At 39.6% G+C, this 25,304-nt stretch overlaps 1 protein-coding gene across 7 annotated transcripts in view; it reads left to right on the plus strand.

Annotated features, from left to right (window-relative positions):
- The window catches only part of LOC131432644 (uncharacterized), a 638,754-nt gene that overhangs the window by 340,108 nt on the left and 273,342 nt on the right, over positions 1–25,304 (plus strand). For 6 of the 7 annotated variants that reach the window (XM_058599051.1, XM_058599052.1, XM_058599054.1 and 3 more), the window contains 3 exons: positions 8,033–8,182; positions 8,258–8,446; positions 8,517–8,620. In XM_058599051.1, the coding sequence (XP_058455034.1) occupies positions 8,033–8,182; positions 8,258–8,446; positions 8,517–8,620 (443 nt within the window). The remainder of the gene's footprint in view (positions 1–8,032; positions 8,183–8,257; positions 8,447–8,516; positions 8,621–25,304) is intronic. The other variant, XM_058599053.1, reaches the window with a different exon arrangement.

The raw sequence follows: 25,304 nt of genomic DNA on the forward strand, positions 1-25,304 counted from the left end.
AAATTGTTTATCTAAATATCACGCGTTATTTGTGATATCGACCGAGTGACCTTTAGGCAAAAAGTTTTGCAAGAAATTGCAGTCCAGGTATAAAAAATAGAACATTCGTTTTAACACTTTTTTTTTTACTAAAACGACTATTTTTGGTTTATTAAAAAGAGCTTTGCAGGAAATGTTAAAACATTGGAATGTAACGTATGTAACGTTGAACCACTCACGCATTTTATTGTAATATTATCATCGACCGAATGCTCCAGCATTTGTATTATCAAACAACTCTTTTGTGTTCTTAAAAATAATATGCAGCGCTGCTCTCACCAACACCAACATTGCATTCTTAGAGCAGGAAATTTAATATAAAGTTACTTCACTGTGCTTCAGTTTTCAATTTACATTAAAAGTAAAACAAAGCGTCAATATAAATAAACGGTCATATTCATTGAAGTTAATGTATTCCAATTTAGTTTTACATCGAGGATGGTTTTGAATAATTTTTTTTATTCAACTGATGTCCATTTCATAGTACTATATATTTAGAAATCGTGTGAATTTCATTATTTTTTTCAGTGTTTGGTTTAATTCATTAGAACGTATTTCGTAGAACGACATGATTTTACAAAAAGGATTCAGCCTTTCAAGCAGGCTACACTTACACATTTCAACACATAAAAATTAATCTCAGAAGACTTAAATTTAAACGATGTTTTTGGGCGTACTGGTAATGGTGTAAGATATCATCCTTGAAATGAATTGAATTGGAATTTAAAGAACGGATAAGGAATATTCTATTAAAAGAATAAGTAAAACTTGTCGAAGTTTAATGAGTACGTTAACATGCTTCTTTAGTTCGATCAATTGCATACAAGAATGCATCATTAAATTATATTCAATCATTACATCATTGCACCAAAGCCACACTAACGACCGATTTCAATGTTCTAACATTTCCTGCAAAGCTCTTTTTAATAAACCAAAAATAGTTTTAGTAAAAAAAAAAACGAATGTTCTATTTTTTATACCCGGACTGCAATTTCTTGCAAAAGTTTTTGCCTAAAGGTCACTCGGTCGATATCACAAATATCGCGTGATATGAAGATAAACAATTTTATTAATGTACGTTTTTCCAAACAAAATGGTCAAAAAAGCACTCTATATTTTGTACTCTCATTCACTCATTTTGAAAAGGCCACACTACACACTTCGTAACTTTATATTACTTGATTTAAACTTCCCAAAAAGTATATGTATGTGCCATTTGGTCTGCGACCCTGCTTTCTATTAGTAGTTAAAGTTAGTGTATACAAAAGTTTAAATGTTAAATAACTTTTTAGGGAAAAAGTCAAACCGTGCACAGTCTTCAACTAAAAATGTGTAATTTTACATTTTTAGTAATTGTCTCGAACATAGTAGACACTGAAAATAATTGTGAAAAAAGTTATGTACAAAAAATTGATTTTAAGTGGTTTCAAAAGAAAATGTTTCATATATCCGAAACTATATGCGTTAGACCTTTAGCTTCTTCGGCAAAGTTTTTTCTCGTTAGAAGTTCTAAAACTTTGTAAAAGACATCATTTTTCTATCTCTTATGGCAATAAAATTGTTGAAATGAACTTTTATCGTAGTAGGCTTTGCACATTTTTTATTATGATCAAATCACGAGGTATATTTTTGTGGATGAGTTCTCCAAAGCAACTATGTATATTGGATCAACGGTTCAGCAGCTAGAGAATTAAGTTCACGTTTTTATCGATTCAAACCACTGTGCATCGCTACCAAAATTTTATTGTAATCTGTTGTTATGGCGGACTTTCGGTTTCATTAAAATTTCAGTGAAAAAAATGATAGCTTTTGAGAAAAGCAAAATGTGCATTATGCCTCGGAGGTGCGTTTTACCCCATCTTCCCATATATACCATTTACTTGACCAGAAGATATGTGCTTCTGTGGCTCATTGGATATACGACCGTTTATCTGCTCTTTATGATCAAATGAATCTTGGTACAAATCCCAGTCGTTAGCAATTATTTTTGTTCGTTATTCATTGATTTTCAGGCCATGTAATTTTCAAATAGCAGGTAAAATTCTGCTATTTCTATGGATGCTTATTGTTTCAGCTGATTCAATGGAATTTTACAGGTATCTTCCTAATTGTGTGGCTTCAAACAAACGCTTTGACAGCAGTTAGAGTGGAAACTGGGTTAGGTTTGCCATCAATCGAAGACGCCAAATAAAAGTGAAGAAAATGCTGCATTTGTGATTAAGGAAGGGCTTTGGATTCCAATACTATTAATCCGAATTGGCGGTACAATGCTAATTTCAATCTGGAATATTATCAGTGTTAAGTTAGTTATTTGTAACAAAATGGTCGAATATATTTTGAATCGTATTGATGTCGATTCCCATTTTCCATAACAGTAAAATGTCTTGATTCGAAAGACAAATGAATAAAAGGAAAAATAATCATATCGAAGCCAAATGAAGGTGGTTGAATGTGTTAAGATTAAAAATGAGTAAGACAGCTAATTTCAAAGAACCGTTGGAACACCAAATCTAATTCTTTTTGGTAATTTGTGTCGCCAGATGGTACTTCTATGAAATAGAAAATGACGAAATACGAAATTGTCACAAAAATGACCCGACAACGGAAGAAATATAGACACAAGAATAACAGAAATAGACGGAAAGATAACGTCACATAAATAATATGGGAAATAATACAGAAATGACTGGATTTTTTTCTAAAATTGCATGAAATCACACAAATATGATACAAAAGTTATAAAAATGACTGTAACTGGCACTGTAGTGACTAATTGATATAATTAATACAGAAATTGTACAGTAAAAAAAACAAGGATGCTTCCAAATGACTTGACTCGAAGAAAATTTTAGAATATCATAAAAACCAAACAACAAACCTGTTTTAATCCATCTAGTGGTGTGATGATGCATTTCTCATATTATTAATTATCTCCTATATACAATAGCGAGATTTATCAAAAGACTTCGAATTAAAAAAGTTTAGGAATCAGTTTTAAAGATTTCTTTTGCATAATAGCATAACTCTTTGCACTCTAATACCGTTTTCGTTTATTGTTCAGAGCAGCCCGAGAGCTGACCCAGAGTCGCCCAAACAACTTTTGATATGTAGATCGGACTCCAATCGCGTAGTTTCGCTCTGGAAATTTTCTCGGGTCTCACTACGACATCCATGCGAGTTTGTTTATTTTTTCTTTTTGCCTTTCTCATATAGAAAGGTTATGCAATCACTGTGAAAACCGACTTTTGAACCGAGTGTCATATACCATTCGACTCAGTTCGTCAAGTACACAAAATGTGTATGTATGTGTGTGTATGTATGTGTGTGTGTGTGTGTATGTGTGTGTGTGTGTGTTAGTCTGTGTGTCTATGTGTGTGTGGGTGTGTGTGGGTGTGTGTGTACGTAACGTTGTTTTGGCTGAATCGATTTTAACAAACTTAGATTCAAATGAAGTCTTGTGATCCCATACAAAATTCCTGAATATTATTGGGATCCGACTCCCGGTTCCGGAATTGTGGGGTAAAATGTGCAAAAAATTGAAAAAATAAGTGCACCAACTTTTTTTGGGGATGGCTAAACCGATTTTCACAAACTTGAATTCAAATGAAAGCATTTTAGGTCCTATACTAAATTTCCTGAATTTCATTTTGATCCGACTTCCGGTTCCAGAGTTATGGGGTAGAATGTGCAAAAAAATGAAAAAAATGTTTTCTAGCTTTTCTTATAAAAGGCGCGACCGATTTTCACAAACTTAGGTTCAAATGAAAGGTCATGTGATCTCATACGGAATGCTTAAATTTCATCCGAATCCGTTTTTCGGATCCGGAAATATAGGGTAAAAGGTGTTAAAAATGTTATAGCATCACTGAAAAGGGTGAAAAGCCGTGAAAAATCGACCTCAAGTCTTCTCCAATTGATAGTTTCTATCAGTAGACGGCCAAACAAACCGATTTCGGTTATTCTTTCAAGAATCGAAGAAAATTATTTTGAAGAATACCACAGTATTTTATAGAATAGTATGATTGATATGAGAAAGGCATCATTACACCACTAAAACAGGTTTTTTTTATGAGTTGTTGTTTAGGGCGCGCACCACGTGTTCGTTTTACTCGGAGTCAGAGTCAGGTTTAAAAACGAAAACGGTATAAGTTGGTGGAAATCGATTCAGTCATCTACGAGACATTATATGAGCTTTATTTCAAAGATTTTAACCTCTATTCTCGGTACTTCCGGAACTGGAAACTGGTGACCGGTATAATGAAATTCGATTCATTTAACCATCTTCTAATACTAACGATGATGGAGCAACGAAAACTGTTAATGGCGATCATTATTGAGTCATGATAGATGATTTTGTGATGCCCATTGGTCGTGAAAATGGTTTGGATGGCACCTGGTTTCAACAGGACGGTGCAACATGCCATAAAACTCGACTAACAATCGATTTGTTAAGATCATTGTTACCCGGATGAGTCATATCGAAAAACGATGATTATGACTGGCCTCCGAGATCACCCGATTTGACGTCACCAGAATTTTTTTGTGGGACTATTTGAAATCCACACACAAAAAAAAATTTGAACTTTACAGGAGACTTAATCCTTCAAACGATGTAATTCATAAAGACCTAATTTGTCAAATGATTCTCGGTTCAAGTCGCGGTGGTCGCTATCCAGTATTCATTTTTTTTTATTTGAATGAATTTCATGTCATAGAATTTTAGACAAAATATTAAATATTCTTCCACGTAAATTTGCGCTTCATTTATGTGCATCTAACAAGATATCATATCACAGGATTTTTTCAAAGTGTGCAATTAAGCCAACAGCAATATCTCAACTCAAAGACACCATAACGTGAGATAAACCAAACACGGCTCTCAATTCGGTCATTGTTTTGCGTGCAATGTGGGAAGTGGCGCCGTCTTGTTGAAACCACATTTCAAGCATGTCCAATTCTTCCATTTTGGGCAAAAAAAATCGTCAATCATCACACGGTAGCGCTTGCGCTTTAAAGAAGTGATGCCACCGGCCCATAATCCACACCAAACAGTGACTTTTGTCGTGAATACGACTTACTTTACTATGGGGCGCCTTTTCAAAATTAGCCATATGGAAGAATGGGCAGAACTTAATCGTGAATATCTCGACTTGTATTAATGGTAGCAACATAATTCTTTCACCATTTCATCAAAAATATGATCAGGAATTCAGGATAATATTTTGAACAGTGTGCGATAACCACAAACAACTCAAAAATTAAGTTTTCTTAAAATTTGAAAACAACGCGGAAAACACCTTACTTTCGCTTGGGTTTTTCGCGCAAGGACGACGATTTTGAGGTAGTCAGGCACATATCTTCAACTGAATGCGTATAAAAGGGGAACCGTGGTCAAAAATCGATCATTTCTTTTCGTGCGTTCGATGGAAGCAGACGTCGTGGGAGTGGAATCATCAACCAGCAGCGACGGACCAAATTGAGTTCCTCAATTTGGTCCTTGTGAATGCTAGAACCGAATCCCTACAGCATATTGATAATTTCTTTCAATAAATTATGCAAATCCGAAATGAAATAATCGACAATAAAATTCTGTATGCGGCTATTTTTATAGCCGTTAGGACCGCCCATTAGTGAAAAAGCTACAAACGAAATCACATAAAAGGAAATCTCTTAACAAAAATTCAATCAGTTTGGATTCAATCACCACTGCGAGCAGATGTGTTTTGTGTCGTCTGCACGCTTTCGACAAGAGCGATTACGTCACAGCTGCCAGTCATTAGCATTGGGAAAAAAACAACGGTGGAGAGCATTGCACAATATCAGCCGTTCTAATGGCTCTAAAAGTTTTCTAAAGAACTATTAGGATTTGTTGTTCGCAAATCGTAGGGAAATATCCTCAGTTTACTGCAAATCAAGAACAGTTTGCTTAGATTTGTGCACTTTTCGCTGTGTGAAATTCACAGTAATCGAGATCAAGTGAAGCCTTTTTTTGCAAAAAATGTTTTAGAGTTTAATGTCGTAGAGAATTACGCAATTTGACTCTTCTGAATGCTGGAAACGAATCCCTACAGCATATTGATAGTTTCTTTCAATAAATTATGCAAATCCGAAATGAAATAATCGACAATAAAATTCTGTATGCGGCTATTTTTATAGCCGTTAGGACCGCCCATTAGTGAAAAAGCTACAAACGAAATCAGGTAGAAACAAGCCTCTCAACAAAACTTGAATCAGTTTGGATTGTATCGCCACTGCGAGCAGATGTGTTTTGTGTCGTCTGCACGCTTTCGACAAGAGCGATTACGTCACAGCTGCCAGTCATTAGCATTGGGAAAAAAACAACGGTGGAGAGCATTGCACAATATCAGCCGTTCTAATGGCTCTAAAAGTTTTCTAAAGAACTATTAGGATTTGTTGTTTGCAAATCGTAGGGAAATATCCTCAGTTTACTGCAAATCAAGAATAGTTTGCTTAGATTTGTGCACTTTTCGCTGTGTGAAATTCACAGTAATCGAGATCAAGTGAAGCTTTCTTTGTTTTTGCGAAAAATGTGAAAAAGGGGAATGCGTGCATAATTCATACAATTGATATTCGGAAGTGTTAAGGAGCATGTCAGTTGTTTTCGTATTCACGACATCCAGTTATGTCTCTGACATTACCCACCCGCCTTTTTTGGGATGCTTTGGTTTCTGGCTGATCTTCACTCCAGATGCGAAAATTTTGCTTGTTGACGTATCCATTCAACCAGAAATGAGTTTCATCGCTGAGCACGATCCTTCGATAAAAACGTTTATCTTAGGCTGTGAACCATTTCGCGGTGATTTTTACTTTTGGTTGAAATCTGACACTTGAGTGGTTATTTTGTGTCGAGTAGTTAAAACTAAAACTGCGGCCCATTTCAAAGTTTGACGGATGGAAAGTTATTTGGGTCTATTTTCCCCTGGAAATAATTTCAACTAAAGAATTAATATTAGAATTTTCATTGCAAGATTTTTTTCAGTGTAGGAAAATAACCATCGGTCTGTCAAAAATAACCATGCTCTCGAGCAGGGTTATTTTTGACAACATCAAAATAACCGTTCGAGTGTCAGATTTCAACCAAAAGGCAAAATTAACCGCAAAATGGTTCACAGCCTTAGTAAAATTCAATAACTTGCAAGCGTTGCTCGTTCGTAAGTCGAATTATGATTAAATTATAGACCAAACTGAACAAGTTTGACAATGACACAAGACACGATCTGTCAAAAACAGTGATGCCAAAAGGATACCAGCATCAAAATCACCCTTTATAAATTAGTTGACGATAAAATAAATTCATTTCGGTTACGTCGGATCTCGAATTGCGGTGGTGGTGGCATATAAAAAAACTCTGAAATAGAAATTTTCCCAATTTCTCATTGAACCGGTAATATTAAAGGCATCACTACACCACTGTGGGAGCAACGCAGAAGCTGAGAAAAAAATTGGAAAGGGTTAACTGTGCATCAAGATAAAAAAAAACAATTTCACAATGACGCAACCTTTTTCAGCTTGTCAGACTGGGTAGAAAACGTCACTCGTGTTCCGTTCCTTTAGTAATAAAGCGCTCTCCGTGTCCTACACGTTTGCGTCATCAATGACAATTCAGAATGTTTTACTTGAAGGCCGGTCGCGTTTCTTCGTGACGAGACTGACTATTAGATTTTAATTGGCAGAAGGTATCCGAATTTATAGAACCCGAAACATTTGTTCGCATCATCATTTGTGAGCCCAAGTTGTCTATTCATTCAGATGATATGAAATTGGGAAAATTTGTCATGTTTGGCGTTACGAATTAAAATTTTGGAAAACTTCATGACCAAACGAAAATGAAATATTCGAATCAAGTAGGCCAGATTTTCGGTGTGCAAAAAAATCAATGACGTACAATTGTAGCATCTGACAGTTGGGTAGGAACGTGTTTCCCGTGTTGGTTAGGACCGAATCAAGTAATCAATCAAAATCTATCTTCCAGTGGTCGCCGTGATTCCCGTACGCACCTTTCGCCGGATCGTAGCCACGAACGTGAGGGCAGTCCTCGTCGCAGCCGACGCCTACGAAGACAATCATCATCCGCTGCTCGGCAGCCCCGTTCGCCGGAATCGAGCAGTTGTTGTTCGTCCAGGTAAGAGCTTTCGGAAGCTTGCACTCGAAAAACAGCTTTTATCCTGATTTTCTGCTCTTTCTCTGTCACTCGTAGAGATGCAAGTCCGTGCGCAAGGCCACCGCCACTGCCGGTGGAAAGCACGGCACGGCCTTCGATTCGCCGCCAGTCGACGACGGAGGAAATCCTGATAGCACGTGGCTTTCGCCGCCAGAGCACCACCGAAGAGATGATTCGTTGCCGCAACTTTCGTCGTCAAAGCTCGCAAAGTGACGACACCTGCCGGTAGGTGGATTTTGCGATTTATGTTGTTCGGCTGGGAAACATGAATTTAATTTTAATCGTTATTTTTCAGTTACCGCGGCCGACGGGATTCCAGTGCCCAGATCATCGACGGTACCGTCAGCACCATGACAGTGGAAACTACTAGTACGTTTTTTGATTCTAGTACTCAAACAGGTATGATTAGTGCTATAAGCTTTCATCAACAAAAAAACAGCGTGCAAACCCCCGTGTCTGAAACAAACAAAAAAAAAACCTTCCCGGTGTGTTGTGTCGATTGTCTCATCGTTTCGATGTAATTTTTTCGATGGGGTGCCGATATGATTGTCTTGAGGTTTCCTTCACCTGCCGAACTGACTCACTTCGAATCTATAGAGTGTGCTTCGCTTGCTTGGATTTAATTCGATTTGAATCATAGCCGATGATGACAGATGTAGAAGAAAAAAAAAACAAAATGGTATTGTCTGGCTAATAGCTTTTTCGATAATAGTTTTTCACTTGGACTCTTCGACAAGTGCGGATAGTTTGAACCGTGACAGGTCAGCACGGATCGTTAACAGACGAACTTCGTTGGAAAAATGCCATATTTGCTTTTCGATAAACGCATTGCGAAGGTTTTCCAATGAGAAATAAGGTTGCAGTAATCCGTTTATTGTTCTTTTACGTGGTAAATGTCTTTCTGAGTAGTTTCCTCTTTTTAGTAGGCCATGTTTTTCATTGAAGCTCTGAACACGGAAAGGCACATCCTGGGAAAGCTCCATTAAAGAAGAGAAAAAACATATCTTGCCTAGCAAAACAGTCGGTAGAGCATGTCGTGCTCCAATTTGTAATACAGAAAATAAATTGATACCCTAGCACACTTTGTATATCCCATTCATCGAACATTTTTATGATGAAACATTCAACCGGAAAGAATTCCCCAAAGGGTTCGGTACAATCGGTACATCGTCGATGATTGTTTTTTCGTGCGCCGAAATTCTTAACGAAGCCAAAGAATTTAAACCAAAAAAAGTAAAAAAAAACTCCAGTCAACCTTTGAATCGTGAATGGAAAGCGAGGATTCGGTTTTCGACCCGAGTCGGTCGGAATCGTGCCGTCACGGGGGAGATGGAAGGTTTTTTTTTTTTTTTTATTCAAGAATATAATGTTTAAGGCACACTGCTTAAGCTCTAAGATGCCAAGGGCTTTTACTAATTTAAAATTTACGACTAACTTAAAACTAGGGTTGTATCATTAAGTAATGTCATATTTGGGTCGCAGTGGTTGACTTTGGCAGATCCAGCCTTCATGTGGTGATCGGCCGGTGAATTGAATATTTCATGAGAGTCTTCCATATGGCGTTGGTGAATATTCATGTTGGCCGCATTCTTCGGTCCGTGTGGATCCGCGGGAAACACCCCCAGGTTACGAATACCCGGCGGGTGGCCCGCATGCTGTTGATAAGTTTCCGTGGGCGATGATGGTGTTGTTACAGAAGAAAATGAAAAAAAAAATATAGCGAAGTAAATATTGCGGAAAACGGAGTAAAAAGGGGATATGGGAATGAAATGACTAAAACGACAGAGATCTAATTAGTTGACATCGAGATGGTGAAGAGACGGGGAGGGGGGAAGCGAAGGTTAGTGACAGCAAAAAGATCTTGTTAGTTCCGATGAAGATGGTGGACAGATGAGGAATCGGGATAATCGGCGGAAGTTAGTGTCGAACCTGCAGTTGAGAAATAATTCTTAGCCACAGTTGAAACAACGTCGATAAATAGGAGGAACTTTCTAAGCCAGATGTAACAGATTACACTTGTATATTAATGTGTTTGAGAAACTGGTATATGAGAAGCATATATGAACTATCCCGACTCGCCAACACATCCCGAACCGGAACCTCAGGCGGTCTACCTCGGGCCCTGAGGGATTCCAGTAGCTTCGACCTGGCGTCGCGATACTCTACGCACGACCACACGACATGCTCGATGTCCTGATAACCGTCGCCACAGGTGCAGAGCCCGTTCTCCACGCTCCCGATACGCCGGAGATGTGCGTTGAATGTATAGTGATTTGACATGAGTCGTGACATAACGCGAATGAAATCACGACTCACGTTCATCCCCTTGAACCAAGGTTTCGTCGATACCTTAGGGATAATGGAGTGTAGCCATCGTCCCAGTTCGTCATTGCTCCATGAAGTTTGCCAACTTTCGAGAGTTTTCTGACGAGAGATACTGAAAAATTCATTGAAGCAGATTGGTCTTTCATAAATATCACCTTCTAATGCGCCCACTTTAGCCAATGAGTCTGCCTGTTCATTGCCTGGAATGGAACAATGCGATGGGACCCAGACTAAGGATATTAAATAAGACCGTTCAGATAAAGTACTCAAATGTTCCCGTATTTTCCCCAGGAAATAAGGGGGATACTTTCCTGGCTTCATTGCTCGGAGAGCTTCTATTGAGCTTAGACTGTCCGTGACAATGAAGTAATGGTCTTTGGGCAACGTTTCAATGATCTCGAGGGTGTACTGAATAGCAGCTAATTCTGCGACGTAAACTGAAGCCGGATCACTGAGTTTGTAAGAAGCGGTGATGTTTTGATTGAAGATGCCGAAGCCTGTGGACTCGTTGATGTTTGATCCGTCAGTGTAAAACACCTTTTCACAGTTGACTGTTCTAAATTTATTATAAAAAATATTTGGGGCCACTTGAGGGCGCACGTGAGCCGGAATTCCACGAATTTCTTCTCTCATGGATGTGTCGAAAAACACAGTAGAATCAGAAGTATCCAAGAAATGAGCACGGTTGGAAACAAACAAAGAAGGATTAATATTCTGAGCCATGTAATCAAAATACAAGGACATAAAACGGGTTTGAGAATTAAGCTCAACTAACCTTTCGAAATTTTCAATCACCAGAGGATTCAAAATGTCGCATCGAATGAGCAAACGATATGAGAGATCCCAGAACCAGTTTTTCAATGGGAGAACACCCGCCAGCACTTCGAGGCTCATCGTATGAGTCGATTGCATGCAACCTAAGGCAATACGCAAACAACGATACTGAATTCTTTCCAGCATGATGAAATGAGTGTTCGCCGCGGATCGGAAGCCAAAGCATCCGTATTCCATCACGGACAATATCGTTGTTTGGTACAGCCTGATCAGGTCTCCTGGATGGGCACCCCACCACGACCCGGTTATTGTACGAAGAAAGTTGATTCTTTGTTGGCATTTTCTTTTCAGATACCTAATGTGACATCCCCAGGTGCCTTTGGAGTCGAACCAGACCCCGAGATATTTAAATGTGAAGACCTGAGCTATGGTTTCACCCCCTAGTTGAAGCTGTAATTGTGCTGGTTCTCGCTTTCTCGAAAATACAACCAGCTCAGTTTTCTCCGTAGAGAATTCGATACCCATTTGAAGAGCCCATGTGGATAAGTTGACAAGAGTATCTTGTAACGGCCCTTGCAGATCGCCAGCTTTGGGTCCTATAATAGACACAACGCTGTCGTCGGCAAGTTGTCTTAGCGTGCAAGATGTGTTGATACATTTATCGATGTCGTTTACTTAAAAATTGTATAGAAGGGGGCTTAAGCATGAGCCCTGAGGAAGACCCATGTAACTGAATCGTATTGTCGACAAATCACCATGCGCGAAATACATGTGTTTCTCAGACAATAGATTATGTAAAAAGTTGTTCAAAACTGGCGAAAGACCATGCTGATGCAGCTTCTCAGATAGGATATTTATAGAAACTGAGTCAAAAGCCCCCTTAATGTCAAGGAAAACTGACGCCATTTGTTCTTTACGAGCAAATGCCATTTGAATTTCTGTTGAGAGCAACGCAAGACAATCGTTCGTTCCTTTACCCCTGCGGAAACCAAATTGTGTATCTGAAAGTAAGCCATTAGTTTCGACCCAATTGTCTAGACGGAAGAGAATCATTTTTTCGAACAATTTCCGGATACAGGAAAGCATAGCAATCGGCCGATACGAATTGTGATCGGAGGCTGATTTTCCTGGTTTTTGAATGGCGATCACTTTCACTTGTCTCCAGTCATGTGGAACAATGTCGTCCTCAAGGAACTTATTGAATAAACTCAACAAGCGCCTTTTGGCGGGGTCTGGCAGATTTTTCAACAAGTTGAATTTTATTCTGTCTAATCCCGGGGCTTTATTGTTACATGACAAGAGTGCAAGTGAGAGCTCTACCATCGAAAACGGTGTTTCGTTTGTATTTGGTGTCGCGGCGCGGGTGATCTTCTGTTCCGGAACAGAGTCTGGGCATACTTTTTTAGCGAAATCGAATATCCAGCGGTTGGAATATTCCTCGCTTTCATTCGTGGTGTTATGATTGCGCATTCTTCGGGCTGTGTTCCAAAGAGTACTCATAGATGTTTCTTTCGTTAAGCCGTCTATAAACCGACGCCAGTAACCGCGTTTCTTAGCTCTAATTAAGTTTTTAATTTTGTATAATAAGGCTGAAAAGTCACCACTTGTGGCTGAACACCCAATTTTAATCTTAATAATTTAATTTTAACTCATATTCCAATAAATAGTTATTAAAAAAAAAAAAAAAAAGTTTTTAATTTTAACGTCTAACGCCGCGTAATTCCGGTAATTATCAGGTGTTCCATTTTTTCTGAATATTTTGTACGCGGAGGCTCTCTCCGCGTTTAAATTTGTGCACTCTTTGTCCCACCACGGGTTGGGAGGACGGATGTTAGTTTTCGCGCCGGGTACACGTTTCGTCTGAGCTTGAGTCGCGGTGTCGAGAATCAAGCCAGCCAAAAACGTGTACTCTTCCTCCGGAGGAAGTTGTTGAGTTCTTTCAAGTTTCTCAGATATCGAGGTCGCATAGCTATTCCAATCAATATTTCGTGTGAGGTCATACGAAACATTGATTGTCTTCGATGGTTTTGAGCCGCTGGTGATTGATATTACGATCGGTAGATGATCGCTACCGTGGGGATCAGGAATTACCTCCCACGTGCAATCCAACCGTAGCGATGTCGAGCAAAGGGATAAATCCAGCGCACTTGGTCTTGCTGGTGGTGCAGGAATCCGTGTCATTTCTCCCGTATTCAAGATTGTCATATTGAAGTTGTCGCAGATATCATGGATCATAGTTGATCTGTTATCATCGTGAAGACAGCCCCATCCCGTACCGTGTGAGTTAAAGTCTCCTAAAACCAACGTCGGTGCAGGAAGGAGCTCTACGATATCACTGAGCCACCGATGCCCAACCGAGGCTCTTGGGGGAATGTAGATGGAAGCAATGCAAAGGTCCTTACCTTTGATTGTAACATGACATGCGACAACTTCAATACCTGGTATCGAGGGGAGGTTAATGCGATAGAAAGAATAGCACTTTTTGATCCCCAAAAGTACTCCTCCATAGGGATTATCTCGATCCAGACGAATAATGTTAAAATCGTGAAAGTTTAAGGGTATTTCAGAAGTTAGCCAAGTTTCGCACAATGCAAATGCGTCACATTTCAGATTGTTTACTAGAAATTTAAATGAATCTATTTTTGGGATAATACTTCTGCAATTCCACTGTAAAACAGTGATTAGATCCGTGACCTCGGTGGATGATTTAGCCATCGAAAGATACAATCGCTGAAAGAAGGGGCCAATTTGCAGTCAACTGCTTCAAATATGTTTTTACTGTTGGCATGAAAGCAATTAAAATGCTTCTAAGAGGGTCTGAAATATTGAAAGTTGTAAAAATCCAGTCCACAACATCAGAGAACTTTATAAGTCCAGCACCTAGTTGGTTCTCTGGTGAATTTTCAGGGACGCTTGGGGATTTTTTAGTCCCTGGAAGCGGTGGGAATTCCATCTCGGAATTGAGTTTTCCGAGACCAGGAGCTTTTTGCTTCGGTGATTTTTCCCGATTCCCGTTAGCTGTAACTTTTCGAAGCCCTTCGGAAGACACCTTCGAACCCTTACTAGGTAGCTTATGAGAAGATTTATTCATTCTTTTCCTACAGCTATGAGGGACCGCTGAAGATGGACCTTCCAAAGGGTCGTCAGAATCGCTCTCGTCAGTTGACAAGCAGGCATATGGATTCGTTGCCTGTTTAGGAGGGGTGGCACTCTTAACCATCTCGGCAAAGGAACGCTTGGAGTGTTCCTTCAGGGAACGCTTCATCCGATCTCCTCGCAGTTTGTAAGCGGGACAGTCAGAGAGGTCATGCGGACCCTCCTTACAGTAGAGACACTTTTCAGCATCCTTACCGCAAGAGCCGTCCGCATGAGCTTCCCCACAGTTAGCACAACGTGGCTTATTGCTGCAATGAGTAGCTGTATGCCCCAGTTGTTTGCAATTGGTACAATTCATTATCCGGGGTACAAATAAACGAATAGGCAAACGAACCCGGTCCAAGAGGATGTAGTTGGGCAATGCCGAGCCGGCGAAGGTCACACGATAAGAGTCTGATTGGGGATAAGACTTTGTTCCATCCCCGGCGATCGATACTGAATGCAATCGCTTGCAATCCAGTATCTTGACATTCTTAAGTGAGGGGTCTTTAAAACAACCCGCCCCGTACTTAAGAATATCCTCGCAAGTCAAACTCGAATCGGTGACCACACCGTCGATTTCGACTTCACAAGCTGGCACGTAGACGCGGTACTCCAGCGTAAAAGGATCCTTTTGAACAAGCTCATTAGCCTGTTTTGAGCTGGTAAACAGGACCCTGAGCTTGTCTGGCCGTATTCTATCTATACTTTTTATGGTATTATATCGCGAATTCAGGTCCCGCGATATTTTTAAAATATTCAGTTTTTTTTTCCTTTGATTTGGTCCGGAAATAGACCGCGTAAGGCCCGGCCGGTAGTGCGAGCCCATCAGGATAGCTCTTTATGCGGGACTTTTTACTGACAAGGGAAGTCTCCATTTGAACATCGGGAGCGGGGGGGGCAGGATTTAAAATAGGCATAGCGGAACTACTTCCGCGCAAAAACAAATGATTCGGGGGGAAATATAATGGTCAAATAAAGAAATAAAAATAAACGACGTAAAGGTACTTAACTAAGATCCAACGGGGGACACCAAGCTGGACTTCGTCGATCGGCGTATCGCCGCTTTGATGGTGTGCAAAAAACCTCCGAGAGGAAAAGGCACACTTATTTATAATCCTCACACAATGGCCGCTTGTTTATAATCCTCACACTTGGCCTTGATCGGCGAAACAATAATCGGCTAACGGTACCGTTTCGATCGACCGCTCGCAATAAGGCACTGTTCTATTATATAATGCGAAAAAAAAAACCTCTCAGAGGAAAAAGCACTATTGTCTATCACACAATATCGTCCGACCACTTTATCACACACACAACTGGTTTTCAATGTATTCGCAGTAAATCCAAATCACGTCCGTTCGCTCGGAAGGTTGAAACGGCAATGAGATGGAAGGTTTGAAATCAACGAAAGGGAACGTGATTCTATTACCTGGTTCCATCGTTTGCTGCCAAACTGTTGCGCTCTTTTGACTCTATTTGATATTCCACCTCTGTCAGAGCAGTAGCGCACATAGAACAGATAAATTCGTAAACAGAAATCTTAAAAGAGCAATAAATTTGTACGTGACGACGAAAGTTCTGCTTTGGATAATTAGAAAATGCAGACAAATTTTCGTATACAATTCCAATACCAATGGGATTCCCGTAGTCTTAGTCGAAAATTCACTTTATTGTGCGTTATCAAAGCGACGAAATACGTTCACAGCCGGGTGTTAAACATTAAATCAATCTGATACCAAATGAATCTCAAATATTTTCCATTAACAAAAATCAATGAAACAAATGATTGTTCTGATTTTGTAGTTTCGAGCAGGAACGATTTTAAAACACCATTAGAAAATTGCAAAAAAATTGGCGATGTTCAACTTGACTTGTCGTGGTTGTTTGATGATATAGATTAAAAAACTGGTAGTTTGAATATATAGATTTAAAAACTTACAACCAACGAATATAACCGTCCGGCCTTCATTCAACAGTATCGTCTAAACTACACACAGTTGTTTGAAACTTTTGGCGGAAATGATATTATGGAATATGACGAAGCTAGACTGTACTGAACATTTTTATTTATTCCGTAACAGAATTACCCAGTTTACTAGTTTGACAGTGAAGCTTCGCTCTGACGGATTTAATGGCTGAAAACTTCACCACTTTTTAAAAACTCATTTATGTAGCAGATAGTTGTCATAGATCTAAGTCTAGTTACGTTAAACTATTTAACAAGCTTCGACGGATATTTAAACGATACGTGATACCGACAACGCATTAAAAGTACACAACACAATAATCAAATATGGAAACCTGATTCTGCTGTTCTTAAGAGCCATTTTTTGTAGGTTCGAGTTCCAGCCAGTCTCAACGAAAGCCTCTATCTAATAGTCTAATCGATTCATCGCTCTGGCATGTGATGATGCTGGAGAACTTTCAACTTACTGCGAAATTAGGATCTTCCATCTGAGGCAGTTCGTTTTGTTTACATTTCTTTAGTCTTTAATATGCAGTAACCAAGGTTATGGTAATTGTTATTCAAAATCAACCATTCATCAACTTGTGTTGCCAGTTTCAATAGTTTTCCTGTCGATTTCGTTTTGACATTTCCAGTTACTGAGGGGTAGTTAAATTTGCGATACAGTTTCGATAGACGAGTGGCAGGTCGTGTCGTCGGTACCATCTTCGTTGCCGGTCGTTATACTGAATTTGCTTTCGGATACGTTATACTGGATTTTTCCGCAGCCACAGATCGCTTACCACACCAAGTAATTTTTGGAAAATTAACTATCTTGTACTTCTGGAAATTCTCCTCCAAAACATCCAGACGTGACTTGCTAACAACAAACTTAAGCCTTGTCGCTCACTTTATTGTACGTCTCGTCGTCCGTTACGATACATTTTGGCTGCGTCATCCACTCGCGATACAGCTTCCTGGCGCGGGATTTGGCCACCGTATTCTGTTTATTGGCTCAGTGAGACCACTTCGTTACCTTGAATGCATTTAGTATAGCCTGCTTCATTGCACATGCAATTTTCGAAATCGAAAAAAAAATTTTGATGCCAAAAGTCATAGAATTGCATGAAACGTCGAGATTTAGTGTCATCTCGAATTTTTTAATGTGGAACACATTTTTGTTTTCTATATAGGGGTGCAAACTAGAAACTCAAGAAAAATACACGTAGAAATGTGGTCAGGTATTGAACAATTACAGCTCAATTAATTTTGTATCAATTATTTATATCATGTCACCATTTGATTGGAAATATTTCTACGTATTGATTTGAATGTTCTTAGCCATGTATTTTAATTTGTATACCATTGAAATGTTGATTAATAGCTAGCAGTGTCCTATTTTGTCTTCAAAAAATCTCCGGCATACCGGATTTCCCTGCCATAGTCAACGGTTTTGAAGGAGTAAGTGATATATCAAAGGGAAAGCAGCGCTCTGATTGGTCAATCGATGCAAAAGCGAAGCTGTTGGAAGCACGCGAAGCTATAAATATAGAAATATTATAGCTAACGTTTTAGTCCTACACGTAGCTTGCTAGAGATTGGTTGTTGCTAGACAGCAAGACAAAAAGTGGCATAAAACGATTTGAAGCTTTAATTGCTATGCTCTGATCTTGTGTCAGGAAAGATTGGATGAAATCCCATGTTATGTCGTTTCGCCTGAGAAATTGACAACTACCCCAGGGTAAATTTTGAGTGCATATTAAGATTAATTTCTCATTTATATAAGATGAACTCGATTGGTAATGAGAAAAAGTTTATCGTTTCAACCGAAATCACAGAATGGTAGTAATGCTCACTTGTTCGCTCAACACTCGAATACTGCTCGGTGATATGGAACCCTCACTATGTTAATGGTGTTCTCAGAATTGAGTCAATCCAACGACGTTTCGTTCGTTTCGCTCTTCGCAAATTGCCGTGGACCAACCCTCATCAGCTGCCGAGCTACGAAAGCCGTGGAATGCTTATCGGGCTCGATACTTTGCAAGTGCGTCGTGACCTGTTCCGTGCAATGCTGATTGCCGATGTCTTGACGAACAATATCGATTGCCCAGCACTTCTTAGTCAAATCAACCTCAACGTTCGTTCCAGAGCTCTCCGCAACAACAACCTCCTCAGATTGCCTCTACGTCGTACTAACTACGGAATCAACGGTGCCGTCATTGGATTGCAACGAACCTTCAACGGTGTTTCGACGGGATTCGATTTTCATTTTTCCCGCAGCCGAATAAGGGAAAAATTTTTAAATATACTTAGAAACAATCATTAGGACTTAAATTTGTCTGTTGATTAAATAAATAAATAAATAAATAAATAAAAATAAATAAATGATCGGAGTGATCGGATTACGTTTGTTCACTATCACTTTGCGACAGCTGCGTACAATTTGAGCGTTTTTTCCCCGTTTATATCACTAAAAGATATCGCGGTGGCGTGAATCGTCCCTGGATCGAATTGATGTACACGGATTTTGTGAAGTTTCTAAAGAAGAGTAGTGATTTCGTGTGGTATTTAGAAAAATAGATTATTATAAAGGCACAGAAGCCATATCTAACCTACACGTATAAGTATCTCAAGGTTAAGCAAGTGTCAAAACTCTTGATAGTGAGATAAAAGAAGATGCCGCCGCACGGCGGCAATAGCTACGGTCCGGCTCCAGGAGGGAGCGGCTTCCCAGCGCTGAGTTCAGTTACTCAACACAATGATGGAGGCTATCTCGTTCTGACGCGTACGGATGAAAACGAGACACTGGAAAGGGTATCACCGTTCTTGATTGACAAGGCAATCAAAAATTGTTGTGGAGACGTTGCCAGTGTAAAGTGCATTCGAGATGGGAAGATGCTGATCAAAACAAAAACTGCAAAACAAACAAATTTGCTAGAAAAACTGAAATTGATTGTGCCTGGAATTAATGTATCGGCATCTCATCATGCCACGTTGAATACTTGTCGTGCTGTTATCACTTGTCGAGATTTGTATCACTTGAGCGAGGAAGAAATTCTGGAAGGGTTGCGCGACGAAAAAGTTGTGAAAGTGGATAGAATGATGAAAAATAAGGATGGTGAACGTGTAAAAACAGCTAGTTTTATTTTGACGATTTCGGCGCCCGTACGCCCCGAGAAAATTAAAATTGCATACACCAGTGTTCTCACTCGACCTTACTATCCCCGCCCCATGCGGTGTTTTCAGTGCTATCGTTACGGTCATCTCGGAAAGGACTGCAAAACTGAAAAAACTTGTGCAAATTGTGGTGACAGTTTTCACGAAGAAATATGCGCTAAGCCATCGAACTGTGTTAATTGCCATGAAGCACACCCAGCGACTAGCCCAAACTGCCGAGTTTGGAAAAAAGAAATGGACGTTATTCACCTCAAAGTCGATCAAGATATCTCATATTTTGAAGCCAGAAAAATTGTTGATTCTCGTACACTGAAAGTAGCAAGCTATGCAGATAAAACTGCTTTAGGTTCAAACGGTTGCAGCTGTGTATGCAAGTGTAATGCAAAAATTAAGAACAATGAAGCTAAAACAGCACAACCAAAGGCAGGACCATCTGGAATAAAACCATTGATTAAGAAAGGCGTTGTAGCGGAAAACACACCCGAGATAGATTACCCATCCCAAAGTGAAATCGATCATAGAAACAAATCATTAGAAATTTCATTGACATCACCAAAACAAAAACGTATGAAAAAAGTGATCGACATGAGTAGTGATGAGAAGATACAATCCCCCTCTAACTCGCCCCCCGAAATACAAGAAGTAAGCTTTTCACAACCGAAACGAAAACCGGGTAGACCTAGAAAAAATCCACAACCTATTCAACAGGATGCAACTGAAGCGGACGAAGAAAATAGTGAGATGAAAATTCTTTAAAATTACTATGCCTAATACAAACCAAAACAATTACAAAGATAAGTACCAAATTGAACTTTTGCAGAATATTGTATCTTGGAACTTACAAGGGTTACGAACGAGCCGATCAGAGTTAAAACTAATAATGAAAGAGAGAAATCCCTTCGTATTTTGTCTACAAGAAACAATGTGCGCGAAGAAAAACGAAGCAAAAATCCGAGGTTACACAACATACCACCGAATGCGTGGAGGTGGTGTCCGGGCCGCAGGTGGTATCCTTACTGCCGTAAAGATTGGAATTGACAGTGAAGAAATAACGCTAGAAACAGATTTGGAAGCTGTAGCCGTCAAGATTGGTTTACCGTTCAACTTCGTTATACTTAATGTGTACCTTCCTCCGGGCCAACCCATGCCCAACCGAAAAATAACAGAATTACTTGAACAGATCCCTGGTCCGTTTGTATTACTCGGTGATATAAATGCCCATCATACAATATGGGGTTCCGATTCGATCAGTACGCGTGGAAAAATCTTTGAAGCGGTTATCCAGCAGTTCCCCCTCGTTATTCTTAACAATGGTGAACATACTTACCGAAACCACTCAACGGGAAAAGGATCATCAATCGATATTGCATGCTGTTCGACGGAATTAGCTGATATACTAGATTTCACAGTCGCAACGGATACGCACGGTAGTGACCACTACCCTGTTATTGTCTCGCTCCCGGGACCACAGCAGACCGTAAAAACCACTCGTAGATGGAAAATTGATGAAGCAAATTGGCCGTTATACCAAAACACCGTGTATTTTACACACAAGGAGGACACTGAGGAACAAATCAACGAGATTACAAACCAGATCATCCAAGCAGCAGAAAAAACCATACCCAGAACAAACGGTGTCAGAGGCAAAATGTGTGTGCCATGGTGGAATGAAGACGTTGCGGCGGCTGTTAAAATGCGCAGAAAGGCTCTCCGCAAGCTGAAAGCAATAAACAACAGTGACAAGCATGATCAACTTGTCGAAAACTTTCGTGAAACCCGCAGAAACGCTCGTGAAGTTATAACCCAAGCTAAAACGAAATCGTGGAAGGACTTTGTGAACACGTTTTCTGTGCAAACGTCTACAAAAACCATGTGGAACAACTACCGCCGAATTCGAGGTGATAATAGTTTCACAAACATCTCTGCTATTACGCTCCAGGAAAAAACGGTGATCGAGGGATCTCAAATTGCGGAAGCACTTGCCAACTCATTCCAAACAATATCAAAAAATGAAAGCTACGATCCTGAATTTCTCGCCTTCAAAACCAACACAGAGAAAAACGACCCTCAAATTCCACCTGTAGGAGAAACGGAATACAATAAAAAATTTTCCATGATAGAGTTAGAAGAAGCATTCTGCGGATTACGTGGCTCTTCACCGGGGCCAGACGAAGTGCACTACAGCATGATTCTGAATTTACCATTCGAATGCCGTCGTAAGTTACTCGAAACATTCAACCGCATTTGGACAGAATCGGAATACCCCTCGAGCTGGACAAAATCTATCGTCGTTCCGATTTACAGAGGAAAAGGTGAAAGATCAAACCCTAGCAACTACCGGCCCATCTTTTTGAACAGTTGCCTTGGAAAAATTTTGGAGCGAATGGTGAATAATAGACTCACACACGTTTTGGAAACTCGTCAATTGCTGCATAGAAACCAATTTGGTTTCAGAAAGGGGCATACTGCATCCGACCACCTAACAGAAATAGAAAACCATATCCGTGAAGCAATGAGTAGGAATCAATATGCACAGGCAGTGTTCTTGGATGTTTCAAAAGCGTATGACACGGTCTGGAGGAGACTGGTGATCGATCGATTATGTGGCTGGGGCATAGGAGGACGTATGATAAAATTTATCCAACAGTTGCTTGCAAGAAGATGCTTTTCAGTTTTGGCCAACGGTGAAAGATCAACGGAGAAAATTATGGAAACGGGACTGTGTCAAGGATCGGTGTTAAGTGTGACTTTATTTCTAGTCGCCATCGACACTATCACTGAAAGTATCCCAGATCTGGTGGAAATATATTTATACGCAGATGATATAGTGCTCATAACCAGCGGAACTAATTACAAAACCACTGAAGCGAAATTGCAACAGGCACTTTTGGGAATACAACAATGGCAGACACAGACAGGATTTAAAATATCTGCTGAGAAAAGTGCCACAGTAATATTCCGGAACCCTAGAAGTAGAAAACCAGATAGTAGCACAACGCTACTACTGAATGGAAAGCCTATTCAACGAAAAAGAATCCACAAATGCCTGGGCGTCACTTTGGATTGCCACTTGTCATTCAAGGCACATTTCGAAGAGGTAAAGGCATGCTGTCAGCAACGAATCCAGTTTTTGCGAAGCGTAGCGACCAGAAATTGGGGAGGCGATCGTAAAACATTACTGAAGTTATATCGAGCAACAGTACTAGAAAAAATGTTGTATGCAGCACCCATAGTTTCAGCTGTCAACGATCAAACTATGAAGCAGCTAGCCATTGTCCACAACGCTGGATTAAGAGCAGTTTGCGGGGCATTCCATACAAGCCCTGTAGAGAGTATATATGCGGAAACGGGAGTTCCAGACCTTCGAACACTCTTCGAACAACGAGTAGCGATTTTTGCAGTGAGAAAGACAGCCCAGAGAGAACAACTAGTTCCAGGCGACACGTCGTCAGCTTCGGAGGATACATACGATAGCAGCTCTGGAGAACTATGGAACTTACCGAGACCAGCAGTGCCCTACAACGCAATGCACCGGGGGCAGAAAGTCCTAGCCAATATCAATGTACGATTACCACCATTAAGCATCTTTACTCGACCATCCATACCACCATGGCAGAGATCACCGATTTCAACCGATAAGAGCCTATTGATGGAAACCCGGAAAGGAGCAGCCCACAACGAACTATCAAAAAGTTTTCTAGAAACATTAAGCTCCAAATATTCCATTTACCGCGTAATCTACACGGACGGCTCCAAGAAAGGAGGGCGCACAGGATTTAGTGTCATTTGCGAAGATACAGTTATACGCAAGAGAATAAAGGATTTGAGTAGCATTTATCAGGCCGAATGTCTAGCGATAAGAGAAGCAGTATTATGGTTAACTGAAAAGGATGAAGTTGGAGCTTACTTGATATGTACCGATTCACTTAGCGCTATCGATACATTGGAGAATCGTAAAATAAACAGTGTATGGAGGGACGAGATGGCGAACCTGTATGATAGAGTGATAGGCAATGGATCAGCATTAACCTTCTGTTGGGTCCCTGGTCATGCCAATATTGCTGGGAATGAACGAGCTGACGTTGAGGCAAAAAAGGCATTACTGGAACCAGTTCATCCTGGCTTAATGATTGAGTTTAAAGAAATGAAAAATATTATAAAACAACATGTTTCTATAAAATGGCAGTTAAAGTGGGATACCGTAACAAATAACAAGCTCAGAGAAGTGAAAAACACAATACTACCATTTGAAGCAGCATTTACCGGCCTTAGAAGGGATGACGTCGTGTTGGCGAGACTGAGAATCGGACATTCACAGTTGACGCATAGCCATATTCTTGACAAGATAGACCCACCGAAATGCAGTTGGTGTAACGCAAGACTGTCGATAAAGCATATAATTCAGGACTGCCCAGGTCTGGAAGGCGAAAGAAGAGCTGCGGACGTACCAGCCAACATTAGAGAAGCATTATGTGATGACAAAGATAGGGCAAAGAAACTTTTAACATTCTTGAAAAGCATCTCTTTATATAATTGTATTTAAAAATATAAGGTTAGGAGAAAACCATGAAGTGATATTTTGAAAATGAAATGTAAATATTGAGTTGATGGACCCGAATGACGTAACGTTAAAAGGTCCTAAATAAAAAAAAAAAATAAATAAATAAATAAATAAAATGGTAGAGAAACGCTATAAAAATAACTACTTGCATACAAAACTTGAATGCAAGCTTGGCGAGATGAAGCTTATATCGATATCTCTATCGCAAGCTTGTATAAACATATAATTGCATACACGGGTAAAATTCCGATTCAAGAAATGAGCAAAACGAGTCATGATTTGGGGAAAATAGTATATTTTCATGTTATGATAATACACCATGATTAAAAGTTCTCGGATCATGATCCATTTGGACTGATTTCGTTGAAATTTAGCGTAACGCATATGACGTTGTTGGGTATAATTTCAGGCGTGTTTCGGCTACGATGGTAATCTTTGCAACATAAATTCAGGCGTTATGTTTTAAAATATGTAGATTTTAAATATGAATTAAATAGAATGGTGTGAAAGTGCGTGGCGTATTGTTTATACGATTTCAACTAATGTCTCAAATAAGGTACATTTGAATAGCAAAACAGTGAAAAGCACAACGAATTTCTTTTAATCTGAAGCATCAACAATTTAAATATGTTTGCGTTCATTGCTCCAGATTTCATTTTTTGTTTCAGAATTTGGAAAACATAAACGAACTGCATGAAAATACACGTGTGAATCAAATCTCTTAAAAAGATACTCTATGTTGAATTCTTGCAAATACCGCGGATCGATTTTTCCTCTTTGTTTTCAAAACATCGTTTGCAAAATCGTCTTATTTAAAACATTTAGGTGAATCAATACAGCTTGTGTTCTTATACCTATGAAACAAATTAATCAAACTGGTTGAACAACAAAAAAATCTAATTTTCGTTAGATGGTGCTCCTAATTTACAGTCGACATTATTTTTCGGTTTACGTTATCTTTCGGAATATTATTTCAACAACAACAGTCACATCGAATATGTAAGAATACATTCAGATATATTAATACAAATTGAAATGTCTATTTTCGAGCTTTAAAAGAAATACATTCCTCAAGTAACGCATTTTCGGGCCATGATTAATTTTCATGGGAGAAGACTTTTTGCTTACGGTTTCATGAGAAGTTAAAATAATTGGTTTCATGA

Source organism: Malaya genurostris, chromosome 2 (assembly GCF_030247185.1).
Source record: "Malaya genurostris strain Urasoe2022 chromosome 2, Malgen_1.1, whole genome shotgun sequence".
NCBI classification, from domain to species: domain Eukaryota; kingdom Metazoa; phylum Arthropoda; class Insecta; order Diptera; family Culicidae; genus Malaya; species Malaya genurostris.